This window comes from Ostrinia furnacalis, unplaced genomic scaffold (genome assembly GCF_004193835.3).
Source record: "Ostrinia furnacalis isolate ACB-3 unplaced genomic scaffold, ASM419383v2 OfSCF7554, whole genome shotgun sequence".
Classification (NCBI taxonomy): Eukaryota; Metazoa; Arthropoda; class Insecta; order Lepidoptera; family Crambidae; genus Ostrinia; species Ostrinia furnacalis.
In genome coordinates this window covers 499,304-523,300 of record NW_021137793.1, presented here as the reverse complement: position 1 = coordinate 523,300, position 23,997 = coordinate 499,304, and the positions used below count along the sequence as shown (strand labels likewise).

The 23,997-nt window shown below is 34.9% G+C and overlaps 1 protein-coding gene across 3 annotated transcripts; it reads left to right on the top strand.

Annotated features, from left to right (window-relative positions):
• Window positions 1-1,018: 1,018 nt before the first annotated feature.
• LOC114365088 (proton channel OtopLc) lies at window positions 1,019-23,697 on the top strand. 3 transcript variants are annotated; one of them, XM_028321556.1, is made up of 15 exons: window positions 1,019-1,120; window positions 7,303-7,473; window positions 16,314-16,374; window positions 16,574-16,654; window positions 17,209-17,362; window positions 18,182-18,287; window positions 18,462-18,611; window positions 18,933-19,080; window positions 19,941-20,137; window positions 20,444-20,582; window positions 21,263-21,421; window positions 21,658-21,766; window positions 21,886-22,050; window positions 22,348-22,597; window positions 22,964-23,697. In XM_028321556.1, the coding sequence occupies exons 1-15, from the start codon at window positions 1,064-1,066 to the stop codon at window positions 23,282-23,284; spliced, it is 2,268 nt and encodes a 755-aa protein (XP_028177357.1). In that variant the 5' UTR covers window positions 1,019-1,063; the 3' UTR covers window positions 23,285-23,697. The 3 variants fall into 3 exon arrangements, with proteins under 3 accessions (XP_028177357.1, XP_028177356.1, XP_028177354.1); XM_028321555.1 differs by lacking the exon at window positions 1,019-1,120 and adding an exon at window positions 4,925-5,361 and having other exon boundaries at window positions 16,586-16,654; XM_028321553.1 differs by lacking the exon at window positions 1,019-1,120 and adding an exon at window positions 4,925-5,361.
• The last annotated feature ends 300 nt before the right edge of the window (window positions 23,698-23,997 follow it).

Here is a 23,997-nt window from a genome sequence, read left to right as displayed (position 1 = left end):
GGCACTTCTTCTCGTCGTGTCGCCAACAAACCTACACAGTCTCAGCCTAAAACTCTGCTACAATAGTGGCGATGTCAGTAGCATTCATTAAATCTTCCTGCGTGCAGTATTTTGAGCACGCAAGGCACGACATCATGTGCTTCATCGACTGGAGAACACAACTACACTTGCACTCCAAGTTTGAATCATCTGAGAATCCCCACCTGAACAGATTTTCCTTACTACGGCTGATTTTGGCACTTGAGTGAGATATTATCTTACATGCAGCAGTCATCTGGTTTTAGCCGAATGATCTTGATTTATCTCAGTAGGTATGTACTAGATTTATCACAGTGATCTATTTAAAGATTTTAACCATCCTAGCAATTGATAGATATGAGTGTGAGTCTGCAGGATGCTCAGAAATGTGACAAATATAATTTCGGGAAAATAGTAAACGTGTCACACCTAAATACACGTATACACAATTACGTTATTGATAAGATGATATAATCGATGCTTCATAGATTCATTTTTATCTTACTGATACAGTTAAAAAATGTGAAAGTTTGTGAGGTTGGATGGATGTTTGTTTTCTTTCATGAAACTTTATAACATCAGAATAACACATTAACTATAATTTATAACGTTATTAAATCCACGCAAGCTAGTAACAGTATTATAATTTTATGTTTATTGTCAAACAGGTCAACAAAGGCATTCCACAAGTGGCTGCAGCAGAGACCACACCTGCCGATGCCGCCGTGTCTGAAAGCGCTGGATGCCGCCGGGGACAAGAAACAGCTGTTCGTCGTGCCCTCCGATTACGTGGTCAAAGATAAGAGCGCCTCCTCTTCAGCGCAAGAACTGGCCCTCCCAGTCTCGCAGTTCGATCTCGAGCTGAAAGAAGTGCTCAGCAAACTATTAAACCAATAGACTGTATACCGACAAATTTTCAATCGGCAATTATTTTTTATCTTTTATCTTGATTCCTTAACTTCGTTCATATATTAATAAAAAAAAAATACAGATAAGTTGAGTGCCGTTTTAGTTGTCAATTCCGTGTGCATTTATTTGTTTTGCCATGAAAATGAATTCTACACCACCTTATTCATACACAATATTGGAACCGAATATAGATGTAAGTACTGCATAATTTTAAACGTTTTGTGAATTAACTATTCTTTAATTCAGATGTGATATAATGATGATAATTTATATTCGTCTATCACTATAATCATAGATGTTACGTCAGTTTTAAATATGTATGACGATTGACGCATGGTCCAATAATTACTACAACATTGTCATTAAAGTCGGACCAATAAGTTAGAATTACTCTAGCTTTCGCCACGGACTCGACCTCTTGAATATCGCACCGTCGCAGAAGACATTATCAGGCGCGTTCCCCTTTTAAAAACTGGAATAAAAACTATCCTCTGCTTCCAAAATTAGAAAATAAACATTCTTAGGGTGGATTCGACCAAACAAGAGTTAATATTAATCTCAGAATAAATCGTCAGTTTTGACATATTTCCCATACTGAAACTGTCAATATGTCAGTTATACCAGGAGTTATTCTCGGATAAAAGTTTGGTCGGATCGGGCCTTATAGTCTATCCAATATAGCTTGATTAGAATGACGGCTGTCAAACGAATGTGACTAGTGCTGGGTATGTTTCGTACGGTTCACATAGATGTATCGATAAGTTTTCGAAAAAATGATATAAAAAAATGCACCCAATTTTTCTTCATATCTTTATTCATAAAAATGACAATTATGATTTAAATTTAAAGACAGTAAAATTTAAAATTCATGTCAAGGGTGTACCTACAACCTAAGTCGTAGTCATTATCATCAGTGTTCTTCAGTGGTTTTTTCCTCTCGCTAGAGGGCGGTGGGCATCTCTTCTAGAGCAACGGTGCTATGAATACCCAAAAAATTACCGGTGATTGATTTCCGATGTTTGATTATTTAAGAATGAAATGTTTTTTGGTTTTTAATAGTGAACATTTAGAAAAACGTATAACTTGACTTAAATATGTTAAAAAATTAGTTAGAAAATAAAATTGTTAAATATGTTAAAAAATTAGTTTTAATTTAATATGACATTTGTCGATATGTCCCAACACTAACATTTTTGTAACTCGAGATAACCTTGTAGAGACGTCGTTAATACTCTAGCTTGATTTTTATAATTTCGAATTACTACTTATTGGTGTAATTTAACGCTGCATTTACACGAAATTAACATTTTTATTGGAAGCACTGTCGTCGAAAATATTGTTTGTAGGTCAGACGTGAATTATTTCTTGTCCGCCAATATTTAGCTCTCATTGATCGCTACTACAAAGTTATGTCGTTACTTTTGATGGCAGCTGTCATTCTAATCAAGCTATATTGGATAGACTATAGTGAATGATTCTATCTATTGCTGAAAAAATTATGACAATCTGTTTAGTAGTTTTTTTTGTTTAATGCAACCAAACTTCAGTTTTTGAGTTTATCGTGAACCAACAGAGAGACGCAGCGAAGGGCTTTTTTATGTGCAGTGCCGCCTGTCACTTGCTGCATCATCGCAACAATCTCTGAAAACGTGCTAAATGGTTAAAAATCGTTTGGATTTCAATTACATCGGAAAATTCCATTAACATTGGAAAAATAATAATCTATGACCATAGATGTAATTTTCTAATATGCAAAAAAATATATAATTTAATTTATTGTTGAAATTGCCACCGCCGGACTATTGTGGTGAACCCACTTTTTAACATAAGCATATTATTAATTTAGCTTACCACTACGAGCGTAACGGAAGGAACGGCGGGTTCATCATCATCATCATCATCATTTCAGCCATAGGACGTCCACTGCGGGTTCAACGGCGGGTTAATTAATTGTATTTACAAATTGATAATATTCTTTAAAAATATTTCACTCACCCTATTTTCTAGCTTTTGTCTCTGTTAAAGTGGATGACAACAAATATGTATTTTAAGACATTACTCAGTCACTAGTTGGTCGTTGCAAGTAAAATGGATTGCTTATATAAAGTAATAATCTTATCTTTATTTACTATTATTGCTCCCAAAAATAAATTTCACGTTGTAAACATGCGCTTGGGATTATGGTTTACATCTACCTTTTTATGACGGCCGGCGCGGCTACCTGGCCTGATGGTTCACAGCCGGACAATTACGGTAGTAAGTTGTTATTCTGTGCTACAATCACGTTTTAAGGATCAAATCCTGAAAAAATGTTAACCAATCCTAGTCTATATCTCTTGCTGCATCTCAAGCTGTTTTAATCAAACATTTTTTTTTTTTTTCGCGTTCCATTTGAACTAAAATAGACCCGTTAAACTTGAGACCCGTGTTTCTCTATTTTAACCAACTACTAGAGCAATGCGATTCACAAGCTAAGCTAAGCTTCAACAGTTGTTTAAAAATATGTACTTGTTGATGTATCCGGCGAGAAAAAAGCTTATTTTCCTAAATTGTTAAATTTTCTGCACTTATTACATATGGATATTTAATTATCATATTCACTTTGACCAGCTGTGGACTTCATTTGACTAAAACGAAGGAATTGCTCTATATTGCTCCACTTTAAAATGACGTCATCATTTCCAAAATATCTATGAATTGAGCAATTTCATTTACCAGGTCAACGCACTTTTTGTTTTTATGCTTGAATTTATTTTTTTTACTGAATTTCTACTATAATGCTTGTACAGTCGCCTGCAGATTAACAAACCATAATATAAAAGATTTCTCTAATGGATTTTTAGCTTTTTTGTTTAAAATAGTATAGATGAAAAATATGCAGTCAATTAAAGAAATGAATGGTAGGTAATATGATTGCGACTCTACATACTTACATTCCAAACTGAGAATATTTTTTACGACGATCTATGGTTAACTTTTTCGCAGTTGTGTATAAATGTACTTAGTTAATTCCATATCAGTATACGTCTTATCCTAGCTGCTGATTAATGATTTGATTTAATTAATTAATGTATAGGACGAGCCAAAAAAAATATTTATTACTACAGTGTAAAACAAAGTTGCTTTCCGCTGTCTGTCCCTATGCATGATTAGATCTTTAAAACTACGCAATGGTTTTTGATGAGTTTTTTTAAATAGATAGAGTGATTCAAGAGGAAGGTTTATATCTTTACTTAGCACTCGTGCGAAGCCAGGGCGGGTCACTAGTATCTTATATTTCAAATTGGAAATTTAATATTTCTAAATAATTATTAATATCAATACATGGGATGCCAACCAGCCAATTTCCATTCATGTTTAAAAGTGAAACTATTGTAATTTAGGTCTGGTAATTTCAGGAGACAAATAAATTTCGCAAATTAGTAATTGAAAATGAAACCAGCTTTTCTTACTTTGTTTAATGTGTTCTTTAAGGGACCGTGAAATTACAAATGGCCTTTTATTCGATTTCATTTTCAGTTGGAAATATTCTGGTGACTAACTTAAATTTTAGATGAAAGAGTTCAGAGTCAATGGATAGGGTTTGGTTGGCATATTTTAAGTGATACAAGGTTTCCCCATAATCATCAGTTGTGGTCCACTATTGGATATAATTATTTCCATAAGGATTACCAATAGCACATCTCCTGTTTTTTTTAACAAGCCACTGCTAGCTTTTCCACGGCTTCTTTGCTGTTACATTATTAAAACATGAAAGAAATAAATTAAAATAACTATTTGTTTATAGGGCTCCCGAGTATTATTTTTACAGTACAATCAACTGCACTCAGGAGGATTTGATGAGTGCTGCTGACAACGCCACTCTTGTGGCAGAGTTTTGGGCTGACACTGTGTAGGTTTATTGTCGACACGAAAAGAAGAAGACAGTACAATATTTTTTTTTAATTCCAAAAACACTAGCTTTTGGAAATTTTGGATTAGCAAACAAAGCCATAGGAATAGTCAATAACGTAGTTTTTACAACAAATGGAGCAGCCTGTACCTACTAGACACATTCTCAGTGGAAATATGTTGATAATTACAACTTTATTATTGATAAGTCTGATAAATGATAACAAACAATTTTTATTCATTTGCAATCTGAATCGCACAAACATAATTGAGTATTCAAAGTGAACTAAACGGCTGTTAGTCATAATTTTATCCGCGATGTGTTTTTATAAGCCTTAAGTTAATAATAGATTTTTTCTGTGCGTGTGATTAAATATTCAGAACACCAAAATGACGGACCCAAACTTTGATAGGAAAGAAATGTTGGACGAAATAATTACGAGAAAGAAATTAGGTGACAAAAAGTTTCACTCCGAGACTTCGCTGCAACGCTACAACGAAGATGAGGATGACGTGTTCCCTAATAAAGAAAAGGACCCTGGGGTGTGTATTTAATTTTTAATGCCGATAATCTCGAAGTAACGTTTCTAATGTCAGAATTTACACAATGACAATAATTGTGTATTTTAAAGAATTATTATGTTTATATTTTTATTGCATCCTAGATCCCTTTAAAAACTCTAGATTGTTTAACTTAAATAGGCCTAGTTGACATACTCATTAATTACTCATGCTTTGCATTAAACATGCGCTTTTCAGCAACATTAAAAGTAGGTTATTTCAGATAAGTCATTTTGAAGTTGGAGTGTACCATATCATCTATACAACATTCAAGTTAGAGTAAACAGTGTTTCGAAGCCTCATGTTTTTTTCTTCAGCATCATTATTTATTTTGGAGATTTTTTAAATAGATAATTAGTTCGCGAATTTTTCAAACATGATTTAAAATTTCAAGACGGGAATTCAGTGTTCCTTTTTTGAGATTTTACTGTTTGTTTCGTGTCTACTCCCACTTCTCGTTACCACCACTTCATCTCCTGTTTAGCCAAAACCTAACCAGTGGAGGATAGTCCCGGGGATAGCTTACTATTTTGGTACTTACCCGTAACCCGTCAAAATAATCTAAAAGGAGTTCAAAATATAATAATGAATGAAAGAAAGAAATAAACATTTATTGCAATGGACATCACAAAAGACAAAAGAGGTAAATTTAAAAAAAAAGACAGCTGTAACACATAAAATATGCAATGGAAGAGAAAGTAAGCTAGTGAGCAGTGCCACCCTGTAGCACAGCGATGCCCATCGCAACGGGATCCCACTCAGCATATGCCGCGGCCCATGGTGAGGAAGGCCACAACACTGGTTTTCAGTTTGCCCCATCGAAAAGCATGAAAAACAACTGAATCACCTATGTATAAAGGAGACAGGGAAAAGTTGTATGTCTGCTTATAACCTGAATAACATTATTTAGTCATCGTCATCGTGAAAATGACTATTCTCCTTTGTTTTTATTTTATCACGAGTCTTAAGTGGAGCTTAGTACCTACCTAATACGGAATAATATCCAAGTCAATCCAACTAAGCCACCTAACCCAATACTGTGTGTTTAATATACGAGGACTTAATGGATACATTAATCTTAATTCAATTAAGATATGAAAGCCTAAACTATTAAACTGTTTGGATTAATCCTATTTTATGGGACCCTCGTATTTTATATCTATTGACTGATAGCCGTGTGGTTCAGGCAAAGTAAAATAGAGGGTCCTACCTCTATTTTACTTTGCCTGAACCACACAGCTTCTCTTCACCACACTCTTCTCTCGTCGTAAAAGGCGACTAAGAGAGAGATTATGCGAAAAGCGTCTGGCCAGCAGGTTATCCCTCTGCGGTGGGGACTAACGTGTACGCTTCCTATAATATAATCAATCCTAATCCAATTCTGTCTGTCAAATGTTAATTTCAATCTGAATTAGTGTTTTAAGTAATTATCCCTATAATGTATCCACGGATAGCAATTACGATCTGCGCACGCAAGCTTAAAGGATTTGTCACACTGGATACGGTCTGCGGTCAGGTCAAAGTGAATACCGCCCGCAAAATGTATATGATTACTTTGACCTGACTTCAGACCGCATCCAGTGTGGGAAATTCTTAAATGACTGTTCATTCTAGAGGTACAGCCTCTAGAATGAACAACTTTAGTCTTCGAATCATTTGCGTATTCGACAAAATTCGATACTCAACCTTCGAATTAACGATAACGTGACAATTTTGATTCTCAAAATAAGTTTCGTGCCACCATTTCTCATACTAAGTTCACTTTTCGACACGTTTACAAGGGCGCTGTAGTAGTTTTCGTACTAAATCTTTTGATGGCGATTCGAATACGCAAAAACGATGCGAACTCGAAAGTTTTTCGTGCTAGTCATACTGACAATGACGATGATGATTGGTGACTGATTACACTGCTCTACCCTCTAGGTCCTGAACACGTCGGTCAACACGCCTCCCAGTCCCGATGAGAGTTCGGAGCGGCGCCGCACTATGTCCCAACCCGGCCCGGTGTCGGGTGGGCTGGTTACCGCCAGTGCTGCGCGAGCGGCGCGGAAGCGACCACCGCGAACGGTTGCTTATGCTGGCGACAACAGTACGGTAAGTGGTAGTTAATAATAACTATAGTTTAAATTCCGTAAAACGGAAAATCACGGTTAGGTTTCTAAAGACATTCTGGAAACCGGTTAGGTTCGTTTCAGAACCTAACTTAATGAAACCTAACAAAAACGTTAATGGCCTGAATTATCAAGAAAAGCTTGCTGGGACTTTTAAAGGAACCGTGACTGATCATTGGCAGAAGATAATCGTAGGAAGTTTTTTAATTTTCCTATGGTCACTAGAATCTCTTTGGAATAAAATCTTAGAACGGATTATAAGTAGATTTATACATTTACTTGGTTTTATAACATTTTGAAAGTGAGAGTAAAGATCACCTATAAGTCTATATATATAAAAATGAAACCCGTTTCGCGTTGTCACGGCATCACGTGTGAACGGCTGAACCGATTTCGATAATTCTTTTTTTTAAATGTTTGTGGAAGTCCAAGGATGGTTCTTACGGAAAAAAATATTAAGAAAATCTCTACGCTAAGGCGGTACGAAGTTCGCCGGGTCAGCTAGTATTAAATAAATATGTGTGCCAGTGGACCTGAGATACAATACAATTACTGAGATAAATTTTAAATAAGTTTATGTTGTAAAGAAATATTAAAGCTCTACATTTCACCGCTCGTTCAACTATAAAATTATGAGGCGCTCTCAACATTTAACTGAATGATATGACCAATTAATAAAGTTCTTTTTTTTTCGTTCAGTGTATAATAGTAAGTAAATATAAACGTATCAAACGTTATCTATACGGATATAATTGGCGGAAAGACACTAACATGAAATAATCACGGTTAAGTAAGTGCCGCAAATATAATCATGGCCATCGGTTAATAATGGCAATTACATTTATTTAATAAACTTCAGTTTTACGTCCTTATTCTTATCACTTCTTTGATTATTTTACTCATAGAATTTAGATATCCGCGACACATTGAATTGCTTTTTTTCTGTTTTTTTTTTTAATATTAAAACCCTGATGACAATATGTAGGTACCTACTAAGTTCTTGCATTGAATATTTTCTTAATTATTACCTACCACCGTTAGGTAGGTTGCAGTTAGATACATTTTTATGCATGGTGAATATGGTGATGCGCTTTATTTTACATCATCATCTGTTAGTCCAGTCAATAAAGCATTATAGATGGAAAACTGTAGAACACAATTTCTGACCTNACTGGACTACTATGTGTTTTGCGTACTGAAAGTACCTACAACTTACTTAGGTAGGTACTAAGTCAAATGGATTTTCCAAATGATAAGTTTATCAAAATAATTACGCTAATCACTCAAGATTAAATCATGTGTTGACAAAAAAAGGAAATAAAGATCAAGATGTGCGTGCATAGAAGATGTTTGTGAAAAGCTTAGTTACATCACAAGTGACGCCACATTTTGATGACGTCAGCAGACCAACCCCGCAAACGTTGTTTTGTCATAATAAATTACTAGGTATTTCACTAAGGAGTATGAAAAATATTACGTCTTATCAGTCTTATTCTCAGACCCGCTGAAATGACATAGTCAAACAAAATTTTATTAGAATCGGTCAAGCTGTTTCATTGGAGTTTTTGTTACAATTTAAACACTGTGACACGAGAATTTTATATCATACATTAGCTAGATTATAATGCTTGATTACTACTTAAACTACTCAACCAAATAAAATAAAAGTGATATAGGTATCATCTATATCCGGCACCAAACCCAACCAAAACTGTTTGTCCATCTGACAGTTAAGTTCTTTGTACCTTAGTCGTTGGGACTTGGTTAAGCACCTACCTAATTGAATCATCTCTTGATTTCACATCGCCTTTCCTGCACTGCATTGTTAGTTATCGATAAAAAATACGTTTGTGTAATAGGAAAACCCTGTGATAAAATGATGTTTCCTAATCTTAAGCTATCTTTATAAAGAGGTCACATTGTTTGTTTGTGAAAGAAACTATTTATTTGATTATTAAAATAAATGTAATGAATGTTCTCCTACGTCCGAGTGATACCTATACAAGGTGGAAACGATAAGTGATCTCATTCGATTATTTCTAAACTATACAAGATATCGAAAAACTGTTTACTAATTCTGAAAGTGCTTCACAAGCTCTATCGAACGGTACCATTATTAGGTTAAAGAATCAACTGGATCTATCAGAAAATTTAATGTTTTCAGCCTCCATACTAAATGTATGCCAGCCAAACAATAATAGAAGTATTAATTTTTTTATCTATACTTATAATAAATCTGTAGAGAGGTCAATTCTGTACATGAAATATATTTTCAAAATAACTATCAGGGGGTGATTAGTGATCGATACTGATGCCAAAAATGCAATCAGTAAAATTTTTGTCTGTCTGTCTGTCTGTCTGTCTGTCTGTCTGTATGTTCCTTATAGAAACAAAAAACCACTTGACGGATTTTAACGAAACTTGGTACAATTATTCTTCATACTCCTGGGCAGGTTATAGGATACTTAGGAATTCCCACGGGACCGGGAATTAGCGGGAAAATCCTTTTGTACGAAAAATCTAAACCGCTTAAGTTAGACGCTTGAAATTTGGCATGCAGGTACCTTAGTAAACTTAAAGCTTAGTTACAACAGGATATTGCAAAATTCCCATGGGAACGGGAGTTAGTGGGAAAAAACATTTGTATGAAAAAATCTAAACCGCGTAAGATAGACTCTTGAAATTTGGCATGCAGATACCTTAGTAAACTTAAAGCTTAGTTACAACAGGATATTGCAAAATTCCAACGGGAACGGGAGTTAGCTGGAAAAAACATTTGTATGAAAAAATCTAAACCGCGTAAGATAGATGAAGGGGGTAAAACGGGATCCACGCGTACGAAGTCGCGGGCGGCCGCTAGTTAAATAATAAACACTTAAAATGTACTCGTAAATTGTATTCTTATTTAAAATTATTCGTGGAAAACATTGGTGTTGGGCTTTACTTGCTATAATATTAACAAGACTTGAGAGCCATGACTGTGGCTGTACTAAATGTATGGAAGCTGGAAACATTGAATATTCGAATGGATCCAGTTTATTTTCTAACCTATTATTGGTACCGTTGGATAGAACTCGTAAAGCACTTTCAGGATCAGTAACCTGATTTTGAATATCTTGTATAGTTTTTAATATTATGTGGTTTTTCTAAACGTATGGAAGCTGGAAACATTAAATTTTCGGTTAGATCCAATTTATTCTGTAACCTATTATTGGTACCGTTTGAAAGAGCTTGTGAAGTACTTTCAGAATAAGTAATCAGTTTTTCGATATCTTGTATAGTTTAGAAATAATCGATTGAGATCACTTAACGTTTCCACCCTGTATGTATTACTTATATTACATCCGAGTAATATACAAAGTTTTCCAGAAATACGCTATATTTACCTACTTTTTATTGACATGCGCGCTCGCGATCGGAACCACGTGTATAAGTAGTACACGTAATTATCAATTCGTAGATCAATAAAAATGATTCAATTCGTCTTATCTTATTTTACAATCATTATTATTAAGCGATCATGTATAAAGAACATTCTATACGAGAACATTTTAGTGCCAAAACAAACTTAAATTAATATTTTTTATTGTATGTATGTATGTACTTACGGATGGATGTTAAGGATTCTCTAGTTGTGACTACAGGTTTGGCTTTCGATGTGGGGCCAATGAAACTCCATGTAATGGACATTTCTATGTGAATTTTGGAGACTTATATCTTTTAAATTGGCCATAGTCCAGTCGATAGTGTGTATGTTTCACATTTATTGCAAAATAGATGTAATACATAGATGAGCCAATGTTTACCTTGTCATGCAGTCGTTCATACCTAAAAGTATTGTATTTCCTTAATAAGTAACTAATCATTTCCCGCATCTGATAATCTAGAGTAGACAGATACAGGGAGTTCCCTAAGCGATTAACAACAGTGAATCAATCAAGCTTCATACAAATTGCAAACAATCTGATCGACAATCATATCTGAGTCAATATTTATAGTTGCGAAACTACTCTTGTATGTTATTGATTTAAAGAAAGACAGAAAGAAAAGATAGACACAAACGTAGACACTTTTACCTACAAGCCACCAGTGAATAATTGTTATTGCGGGGACTTTTGATATGTTCACCACCTAACTAGTCCAAGCAAAGGTACGAAGTCAAAAATTTAGTTCCAAGCATATCCCTCTACACCATAATTAAATCATTCATTGACTAGACTATTACTGAACCTATAAAATTAAGCTTTATTAAAAGGGTCATTTAGATATAAAATAGCTAACTTTATTAGAAATAATAAAGTTTATGTGTTCTCTCATCATTTCAGTCATACTTAGGACGTCCACTGCTGAACATAGGCCTCCCCCAATGCTTTCCATGTTGATCGATTGGTAGCGGCCTGTGTCCAGCGCTTCCCTGCTACTATGTCGTCGGTCCTAGGTTCCAATCCTTTACGATGTTCTATAAACAATGATTATTTATTTATTTTAATAATAATAATTTAAATAATTAAAAAATAAACTTAGGGTCATATTACCTAGCACCTTTCTTGAAATAAATTGATAATCGGATGTGGATTAGATTTATCATAAATTAATGTCACCAAATAAATTTAAGTTTAAAACCCAAAATCTTCTTTACTTTGATTTTATTAAGATTTAGTACATAAGCCCTCAATGTAACTGTTTGTTGTCCCAAATAAAGATAAAAAAAAATGATAACTTAAAAGTAGATGACCACATTATTAAATTTATTATTCTCTTAAGGCCCGATTCGACCACACTATTATCCGAGAACAACTTCCGGTATAACTGGCACATTAACAGTTTCAGTATGGAAAATATGTCAAAATGACAAGTTTATTCTGAGATTAATATTTACTCTTGTTTGTTCGCATCCGCCCTAATACAGTTTTCTACTTTATTTTTGTTAAAGTTAGTAACAACATACCTAGGTGTTTATTTTTCTAAAATTTTCCAATGTTGTGTAACAAAATGATTACACAATTTATTGATAAGAAACTGGCCACCGTCGGAAATCTCGTAAATGTAATCCTTTAATTGGTCACATATTATGTAAATCAAATTTTTCAACCAACGAGATGTCAAATACGTAGTTTAATTAATTATGATTAAGCTTTACATTTATCAATGATGGATAAAAATGTCCTGATAGTGATAACAGTTGGTGAATTAACAAACAAAGATTTATTTTTTGAAGGAGATTAAAATATTTGCGTAGCGAATTAATTACTTACATGGATTTACATAGCTTAGCGAAGAAGTAGTAATCTACATCAGTTTTACGATTTAAAAATGTTGTGTTCAAAATGGAGTCATTGCCTTATAGCCATCTAATATTACCCATTGAAATTACGTAAAAATCTACATCACGCCCACCATTTTGAAAAAATATTTATCCCTACTAACTGGCTGACTTGCTGCACTGAAAATGTCAAATTGATAAAATAATTGCACGGTTGGTAGCACCAGCCTGCATCCAGCGCCTTCCTGCTACCTTTATCAGGTCGTCTGTCCACCTTATGGGTGGACGTCACACGCTGCGTTTTCCGGTACGCGACCTCCATTTCAGAACCTTGCTGCCCTAGCAGCCCCATCGGGGGAGGCCTATGTTCAGCAGTGGACGTCCTGTGGCTGAAATGATGATGATGATGATAAAATAATTAAATTGCTGTGTATCAAAGACATTTGTTTTAAAAACCTTACAGTACCTTAAAATATTTTAAGCTTAACTTACATAATAAGATTATATTTTTACACTATCAATCATCTCATTTAAGTTGTACATACATAATCAAATTAAAATTACCTACTTGTTAGATAGCTTAAACACGACACGCATTGTTTATCTTTCTGAATTTAAATATTGATACAGAATAATATTGATACGGTACATTATGATAAGCTGACGTATTTGGGACGTCACGGTTATAATAGTGAACTATACTTGTGTGTGTACGTTTACATGCACATAAAGATAGTGTGATGTCTATCAAAACTTTTCCAAAATGAACAGTAGCGAGCCACCACACATGTCAAGCTCACTCGCCTTCGTCACGGTAACATTAGTGCCTTCGTGAATTGCAACAACAAAACTCGATGTAAAAACCGTTTTTGTTTCTAACTTAAAATGAACTTTCCAATAATTAAAATATTCGTTCGTTCGTTCGTTTCAGCCGAAAGACGTGCACTGCTGGACAAAGGCCTCCCCCAAGGATTTCCACAAAGACCGGTCCTGCGCCGCTTGCATCCAAGTACTTCCCGCGACCTTCACCAGATCGTCGGTCCACCTAGTGGGAGGCCTGCCCACGCTACGTCTTCCAGCTCGTGGTCGCCACTCAAGAACTTTCCTGCCCCAGCGGCCATCAGCTCTTCGAGCTATGTGCCCCGCCCACTGCCACTTGATTTTAGCGATTCTGCGGGCTATGTCAGTCACTCTGGTTCTCCTACGGATCTCCTCATTTCTGATTCGATCACGCAGCAAATTAAAATATAAGTTTTACTAATAACTACAGGTATTGATAGGTAATGTTCGTCGTTGTTGATGTTACTAAAACTAAATAAAAGTAACTAAGGGCCCTAGCCATAGCTTCTGGGCTGTGCCCCCTTTTAAAAACACTCTTTTTAACAACAATAAGTATTATATGAATGAGCTTTCATAACGCCATTATTATTATAAATTGATTGTGTTTTTTTTAATTATGTCCTGCAATGCTATCCTACTAATATTATAAATGCGAAAGTTTGTATGGATGTCTTGATGTGAACATGTTTATTACTCTTTCACGCAAAAACTGCTGAACGGATTTTGATGAAACTTTACAGTATTATTGTTAATAACCCAGAATAACATATAGGCTATAATTTATGACGACTAAATTTCACGTGTGTGAAGGAAGCCGCGGGCAAAAGCTAGTAAATGAATAATTGTAATTTGTGAAAGTTACCACAGAGCTTTTAATTTATTTTCAGTAGATAGTTCATTAGGTATATGATATCACCCGCAATCAAAATTGGTTAGTAACTAATTATTGTGTAAGTACTTAATGGGTAGGTATTATTAAAATGTCCATAACTGATTAATTACCGCGCTTTCATCATGAGTTTGCTTTTTTTAATATAATGCAAACACTGGTCATGTGATTTGCCTGTTTTCAAAGTAAATTTATTTTAAGCTTCGTTCGTAGTTTAAACAGCGAATTCGTATATATGGGCGCAATGGGCTGTAATGATTTTTCCCGTTCGCTTCGTGTGGACATGTCATGGAACGTTTAAGTTCCATGACATGTCCACACGACCATGACATGACCACTCCAGTCTTGCATTATTCTTTAAAAAACTATATTATTTATCTACACCTACTTAGTAAGTTGAATGCTTTCTTATTTATTTAATCAGGTATTAAATTGTTATAAAGTTTATACTTAAGTAGGTAATAACATAATACAAAGGAGTGTTTATAATTTATTAGCAGTTGATTTTTTTATTAAAATCCTTCAAAACAATGAATGCTGCTTATTTTAAAGTGAAACCTATAAAACAACTTTATATAAAGTCGTTTCTGAATGGCAATTGAAATTGAGGAAATATAACTAATACTAGCTGTAAAACTTCATCAATCCAATTAAATCTCCTGCTATCTTTTACATCCGCTGTATACAACAAAGATATGCAAGGCATTTTATAAGCTAATATCAGCAGCAATTTTATCACAGCAAACGCCTTTTCAGTATTGCGGGAGTGAATAAAAAAAGCGAGCCGATTCTGTCCCGTTAGAAATTATATAAAAGCTTTGTAAAAGGCGCAGTTCCATAGAGTCGAGCGGCGAGTGTTTGTGAGGCGGGTCACTCTCGCGCAGCGAACTGTAAACCTTTTGAGTCCATCGGGCCGCGCGCGCGGCAGGGGCCTGTAAGTAAATACCTGCGGACAAACCGTGCCGCACCAGCGCCTCGCCTAATGAAAATTCAATCTCTTTATTTTTTTTCATCCCGACAGTTAGCTCGCCACCTCACAATCGGAATGTTGATTTATCGTCAATAATGCGAGCTCTGCTCAACGATAAACAATACTAATCGGATTTTTAATCACGTGCCCAATCAACGGTTTCGACATTTGTTTATTACATTGAGGTATATGAATAACAAATGGAATAGATAAAAAGGCATTGTCCTTACGGATTAAAAAATAATGTAAATAAAAGATCAAGATTTCCACGAAAATTTCATCAGTAGGTAATAAGAAATAACCAATTATTTGATAGTAAGTAATAAAAATAGATAACACATGCAACTTAATATAGTTGGCTATTGGTTAAGGAAAAACTTATAATAAAATTCACAAAAGCAATAAAAACGGTTTTCACTTCGATATAATAAATAAGGCATTATGTATTGTCTACCATTGTAGGCAAACTACCTTACAAACATAACACTCTACTAAATTAATATTACACTCTGCCTTTCAGACTTCACTGCACAAGCTCAATATTGGCGTTTGCCTTTTATAAGCTTTACAAAATAACAAATCTGAAGCGTATTTTCCGCAAAAGCACTAAGTGATCGGCAGTTTGTAGCATTTTTTGCGTCGCAGTTTTCCGAAACTGGTAGCAGAGGAGCGCGGAACATCGTAATGGGATTATAGTGAAATACAGGGTGGTGTCGATCGAGAGAAACAAGCGACTAATGAAGTTATTAATCCGATTTTGTACGGCTTTCGATATTCACATCGGCCACTTTTTTAGTTCGCTCGAATGGAAATATGTGAGTGCGTGTGTGCGATGGTATAACCGTTTTGCTTTATTTACAGGAGCAGATACCGAAGGCTTTAAACGGCAGGGGAGACGAGTCGGGCACGAACACACCTATAGGTACCTACTTTACTCTTCATTAAAGCGTTTCGGGCTATGCTTTTTATAAATATTGTAAAATTTTGATACATTTGACTAAGCAAAATAAAATAATCATATGAAGCATGATTTTTGTAAATATATATATATTTTTAATCTGGATGATTAACAATTGTCAATAGATATCAAATGTTTTAAGTATTCAAAATAATTGAAGCAGTATTTTTCGTAGGCGACCGGAGTACAAACAGTCCACTGCCATACAACGGCACGTTGCGAAATGGAGACGCTAAGTCGCTTAGTAAGTATTTTGAACTTTTATTTTTAGAAGCCACAAAGGAAAATCTATAAATAAATTTATGTAGGTTATGTAGATCTATAACATTGATTTAAAAGAAATGGCATTCATTTGTCAGTCTATCTCTCTTTAAAATCACTTTAACTTTCTGAGACATCGCCCTAATTAAAAATATGATTCAAAATGCCATACAATCTTATCTTCGCAAAGTGTAATTTTGTAATAAAATTTCCTCCATAAGTAGGTACGTTATCTTACTACTGTTCAAATTAACAGCTTTCTTTATTTCTTTACATTGATTGAATCTAAGACCTAGTTAGTTATCAATGACAATTACGTTTTAATTTACTGGCAACTAACGAGTATCTATTCGAAAACTAGTACCATATTAAGTATATATTTAGTAAACAAAGTTAAGTGGTTTCAATACCTTCCTCAGAAAATACGACTTGTTTTATTTATTTATTAATCCCTCAATCTTGTATGATCCAGACTTAGAGCTGATACTCCCCAGGTTGCTTCTTAGTACTGATAAGTTTTTTTCTACCAACAAACAGATAGTTATCGTATATTCGCGTCAACAAACGACCTGCGTGGCGTGGGTACTCCTCGCAAGCGCTCTGTGGCGACCATGGACGCGCAGTCGCTGCGCTCGGTAGAGACGCACGCGCCGCCGCCCACCAGCCCCGAAGACAACAAGAAACTTACAAAGTATGCACTTTATTCTTTTTATGTTTTCGCACACAACGACAATGCGTACCCAACCGGTCTGCGATCGCGATCGAAAGTCGAGTCTTTCGTCATCGTAGTGCGCACTCGCTAAAATAATGTTTTGTATGCCTATATTTCTGAAAGTGTTGTGAATGCTTATACTAAAATATTTATATTTATTTGCATAAAGAACAATAGTGTCTAGACAAACTTCAAGAGGATTTAATATTTAAATCAAAGATGTAATGGCTAAATAATGTAATAATAAATAAATAAATAATTAATTATAAATTATAAAAAAACATAGAGAGTTATAGTAAAGGTGAGTATAGACTAGAGCATTTTCTCGAGCATTCCTATGTAATGTTACGTTCTTACGAATGGTACAATACAGGTAAATATACGACGTTCGTTTCGTGAAAGGGTGATACACTAGAAAATATCATAGAGCAGCTCATTGTTCTGTTACAAATAAATGCTCTAGTCTATACTTAGTCACCATAACAGAGATTAGTTTGTAATAAAGTCGATTTCTGAACCTTTCTGAACCAGTTTAACGAGCTAGCAATACACGAATTCGTTACCCTTTCGACACTCCACAGTTTGCATGAAAACCTGCTCGAAAACTTCTCTAAGTGTAGAAATTCGCTTTGTTGCATGACCTCTGTTACAACGCTTCTCGGTCGCCCTTACATACACTTGTATGTACCTTTAACAACTCCCTTATTGTGAATTTTGTCGCATTACCTTTTAACCCCGACTTTGAAATTAAGTAGAGACTAAAAAGACTGTAGTGTAAGGTTGTTATATTTGTTTCAGGAAATATTTAACCCTAGTAATAGGTTGCATTTACGCAACAATATTAGTAACCTGTGGCTTAATTATACACATAGGCAGTCCTATAGTTGGGCCTTCAATATCTGTGGTAAGTATTTCTATAATTATGAAAATATACATTAAAAATAGAGTCAGCAGCACAAATAAAAACCTACCTATCGCAACCTAATAAAACTCATTTTTATAATTAAATCCTTACAGAAGAATGAAGCAATCAGTTATTTTGAAACTTTTGACTAATACTCACTTTTACTTCTTTCAGATATTCTCATTAGTATTATGCAGCACTGGACTACTATATCATGTCTATTTATTATTAGATATTAATCGATACAAAAAAATTGCACTCAAAAACCAAAGAATTAAGTCGCAACATGAAGAAAATTTAGCGGATTACTTCAGGAAACAAGAGGTACGGTCATCGGCATCCCCTACATTTTAAAACCTATTTAGATTTACTATAGTATGCATTCTAATCTTTAAAATATTACGTTAATTTTTTAAGGCTGAGTTGCATCAACTTAATTTAACCGTAACAATAACCGGTGCTTTTTGTATGGAGTTTGACAGATTTTGACGTTTATTAAAGTTAAAGTAAGATGGTGCAATTCAGCCTAAGTTGACAAACACTGAAAGCGTTTTGAAAATCCCATCACGTTTTCCAAATAGGCCTTAATTTTACCTCAATAACCAGTATGTACTCGTAATAAAAATGTCTTCTTAAATATTGTAGGAATATGCAATGAACTCTGCGGGCGACAGGAATCTCGACATGCGCCCTCCTGCCATGCCCCCAGCCGTGTTGGGCCCCCTAAACCACGACTACTGCTTCAGCCAGGGCCGGCATTCAGGCAGCTTCTACCTCAAACTAGGAGCCGCAGGTAACTTACTTAACTAAAGAACTAACTACTTTTATCGGTCTATTCCACTTTGATTACTTGGCTTTGATCACCCAGGTGATCAAAGTGGATTCCAAGCGACAATTTGGTGTCCTTTGATCACCCATGGATAAGATGCCTGGGTGATCAAAGTGTACTCTAGTTAAATTATTATTTTAGTTTCCTTTGATTATCATTACAAGACCGATAAATAACAAAATTCAACCAAATACTGATGCTTAGGTTTCATAAACTTTAGGATGTCGTTCCTTGTTCCCTAATTGTCCAATATTTATCAAATTGTCGAGAACTTACCTATTGTACTCATCAATAACCTATACATCTATATTTTTGTCTGCCTGCCTACTTGCCTGAGCTGAGCTTTTACCATCATTAGATTTTTTGTTAGAAGTGATTGTTATGGTGCGTCCACACTGGGCGAACGGACTCGCGCGGCAAACTCGACATCCTGCTCACTCAAGAGCAGGGTAAGCAGGATGACAAGCGTGCCGCGCGAGCCCAATGTGGACGCACCATTACAATAAGCTATTTCAGTCTCATAAAGGTTGTATAACAACAACCTTGACATGTGATAATATCCTCACTGATACATATTATTATAAAGAGGAATTGTTATTCTTAGCAAAGCTCACTTAGCTCATAAAAATGTATAAAATGTAATAAGTTTCTCAGTAAGTGAATGAGTTGTATTGTTATGAGAAATTAAGGGTCTCTTGATCTTTGTTTGTATTGAATGAGCTCCGAAATTACTAGACTGAATTGAAAAAATCTTTAACCATTAGAATCCTACATTGTCTCTAATAGCATTAATTGGTTAATTTCAATGTTTTTTATTATTCCAGGTTTTGCGCTTGGTCACTTAATTCACTCTGTACTCCTCCTCGCGGTCCAAATCGGACAGCTTGTCGACGACGACGTTGACAATGACGAGTGCGTCAGCATCCTACAAGTAGCTCTGGACATATTGGCACCCTTATACAGCTTTGTGCAGTTATACTTCATCTTCAAATACTCCAATGTCATCATATTAAAGGCGCAGGTAAGCATCTAGGTTTAGATAAAAAAACTGTTTATTTTTTCATTAACTAAGATTCATTTTAACTTAATTATACGAGATGATAATATTGTTTTTACGGACGACAGCACATCAATTATTTTGCAACAATAATGTATAGTCTGATAAAATATGCCGTCGACTTCAGTGCATTAAAATTATTGGCATGAGTCGCTATTTCTTGGACAAATAATATTATCTAATCAAGATTAAAATTAATTCATAATCAAATGATCACGGGTAGAAATAAGAAATTATACCAACTTTATAGACTTTTATATCGATTTTCAGAGCCTAGCACACTTAGCCTTAATGCACATCATCGGAAGCAGCCTCTGCTTTTGGGTGTCAGCCATAGTGCGTGAAATCGTTCTTGCACTCACGCTCTATGCCAACACTAAATATGGGAACAGCACGACAAATGGGAACGGTTAGTGCCTACTAGAATAAACAACTTCTTTTCTTATGAATTTTTGGAAACAGCTAAGCACCCTATGCAGTTGTATTAAAATGATTTCGTAACCAAAATGTTTGGTCTGATGTGATTGCCTGTACAATAAACCAAAAACATCAAATTCTTGGAATTATGAGGGACACAGAGTATCGCACTTGTTATTAAGACAGTATTACAACATCTAATTTTCAAAAATAAATTTCGTCAAAAATGAAAGCATCTTATCAATCGTCATTCATATTGAATTTAGTGATAACTTCATCCTAACTGATAATATCTCATCATTAAAATATTATCTAATTCTAGGTAGGTTTAACACACATATTTCAGGTTCACAGAATGATGTCATGAAAGTGTAAAGGTTATTAACATTTATTTAAAACATAAATATCTGAAAATCGTATGTATGAAACCTATTAGTTTGAAAAAACTTAGGCTGGGTTGCACGGTGCACCATCTTACTTTAACTTTGACAAACGTCAAATATCTGTCGAAATCCATACAAAAACCACCGGTTATCGTTATAGTTACGGTGAAAGTTAGGTTTCAATCCTTTGTTAATAAAGTCTTGCGTTCCTGTGAATTGAATTTTCCATTCTAATACATTTTGTTTTATTTTTTTTTAATTAAATTTAATTCCTTTTCATATTTCGCAGATACTAATTATGATGAAGATTATGGGGAAGACTCAAGGTTTATTGACATCAGTGGACTTTACAACCAACACTGCGACGGCACTACTGCGCTAACCAACATAAAGAGCAACTTTTCGCCATACTTGTACCCTTTCAGCGTGGAATTCAACATCCTTATAGGTTAGTTCAAGACTTCAGGATATCTTTACAAATAAAATACTAAGGTTTATAATTTTTATCTGCTTCCTTTTTTCCGGTAAAAAACTGGGAAGAAGGACAGTATATCTTCAGTAACTGAAAACTAATTCTAACAGGCGTCATAGACAATCTCTTCATAGTGTAAACTCTTCTCCCACTCATAATACTTTAAACCATTCTGAATTTCATTCTAAGTAATGAATCGTTATTTATTTCAGTGGCAATATACTACATCATCTGGAGTAACGTTGGCCATTGCGAAAATGAGGATGCGACTATCGGCTCAGAAGACTCCAACTCTATAGACGACACCGGCACTATATGCAAGTACGTATCTCTATCTCCGAATAAAACGTCTGCTAAATTCTGAATTTGTTTTATTGTTATTAACTTTTAAACTTTATACACAAAGCAGTATATCTCTAAAACTTTCCTTATTTTTACAGGATTCCTACAGCTCACGAAGATAACGATTTTACCAGCAACATAGTGATTCACGCGGATTGCCATGCCTCCAACCGGGGTCTGTTCCTTGGTCTTATATTCATGGTCGGCGTCGCTGGGATGCTCATCATCGGCTATATCTTCAGCAGCTTTTCTGAAGCTGAAGGGTAAACTTTTTAATTTATTATTATCTATATGTATAATATCTTTACCTGAAATTAAGCCTAATTTAAAAATCTGATCAAATAATATCTGTCATTTCCTGTAAATTTCAAAAAAGATTTTATCATACTTACTAATTGACTTACGTTAGATAATTGCTATGCGTGTTTATTTTCGTAGTGTTATCTAATTGCACAACAATTTATTTTTAAAACTTGTTTCTGGTAAAATCCTCAAACAAGTGATTATTACAAACAGTGCTTAGAAGCACTTCTTGTTAACTATGGTATACATTGTTTTAGGGACTACTTGGGGCTTGGGTACATGCTGAACGACTGCACAACGTTGGCTATGCACATCATTCTACTGTTCGCCGTGGTCATCGCGTTCAACCAGATGAGGAAACTGGACATCAACGAACATCCCGTCTCACTCCTGGATGATGTCTTGCTCTTCATCTGCCTACCCGCGTTCACCCTGGAAACCGTACTTTCTTTGGTCGCAACAATCAGTATTCTAAATGCAGTCAAAATTGCAACATTCATAGCAATGGTAAGTTTAGTTACAATAATATTCATTCAATGTTATTTTACAGTAAGCGTCATATAGTTCGTGACACCCAAAGTGGCCAAAAAGTGGACAACACAATCACAACCTTATTCCAGTTGTAACAAAGGCTACTTTGAATGTCACGAACTATATGGCGCTGACTGTACTTAACGGATCCCTGGTCCAGTTGTAAGAAAGTGAGAGAGTACTGAACTCTATTCCCAGGAATAATACACTTTATAAAATCACTTTGAATTTGTTCTCAGGGGTCACTTTATGGTTGAAATTTCAGTTATTAGCCACATGATCCCCGTTTCTTGATAAGAATTCTTTAAATTCTTCTCCTGTAAGTAATCCCTCAATTTGCAGGCGATCCAAGTGCTCATCCAAACTCCGCTCATCATGGATGGTCTCCGCCGCTGCAGCAACAGCAAGAAGCTTCGCCGTCAGAAGCCTGGCAGGGAAGTTCTCATGTTCCTCATCATCGGCAACGTGGGCATGTGGCTCTTCTACACATTCTCCTACAAATCCCCCGAGAGCCTCGACGAAAGATACGAATTCTACGGAAAAGTCGTCTGGTCTATACTTGGCCACGTCAGTCTACCCCTGATCATGTTCTACCGGTTCCATTCGAGCGTCTGCTTCGCGGATATATGGAACTCGGCCTATAAACCTGGCTCTGAACATTAATTTTACTATTAAAAAAAACATTTCTTTTCATTTCATTTAGTTGTCAGTTTTAGTACATAGTATCAAAACTGTAGTATTAAATCACTTTTATCAATTAACACCTGCATATTAAGCTACCTGTAAATAATTATTGAAGAGATTAGTCATTAGTCTTAACGACTTAAGAATGGATTACTTAGAATTAATATCGATAATCAGTGCTTCCTATGGATTATATCGATTATTGCGAGTATGCATTACTTAGGTTATCTATTAGTAGGAGGTAAGTAAGATTAGAAGTTAACGCTAGATTAATTTTTAGGTTCAATGTATCTTTGATAGTTTAAATCTTTTCTATGTGAGAAATAAGTATGTAGGTAGGTAGATGAATATTAGGTATAGAATTATGTACTTATAGTATCTTCACATTGATAGTTAAGTAAAGTCCAAGTAATGAATATGACCTATCAAATAATTTAAGCCATTTCATAGAGGGAATGGATACTTATTTACCATTTTAAACATTAATTATTTCTTGTTTAAGTTTAGTACATAATGTAAATAGAAAAAACTGTAGGTACTCTACTTGTTATTACAGTAATTATAAATATTTTAAGAACGGATGTTGTATAATATCTCTATTGTAATACACCTCTTATCGCAAAAACTGATATTACTTTTTTCTGCTGAAACACAAAATCATAATTCCCATTTATATCGTTAATGACAATAAG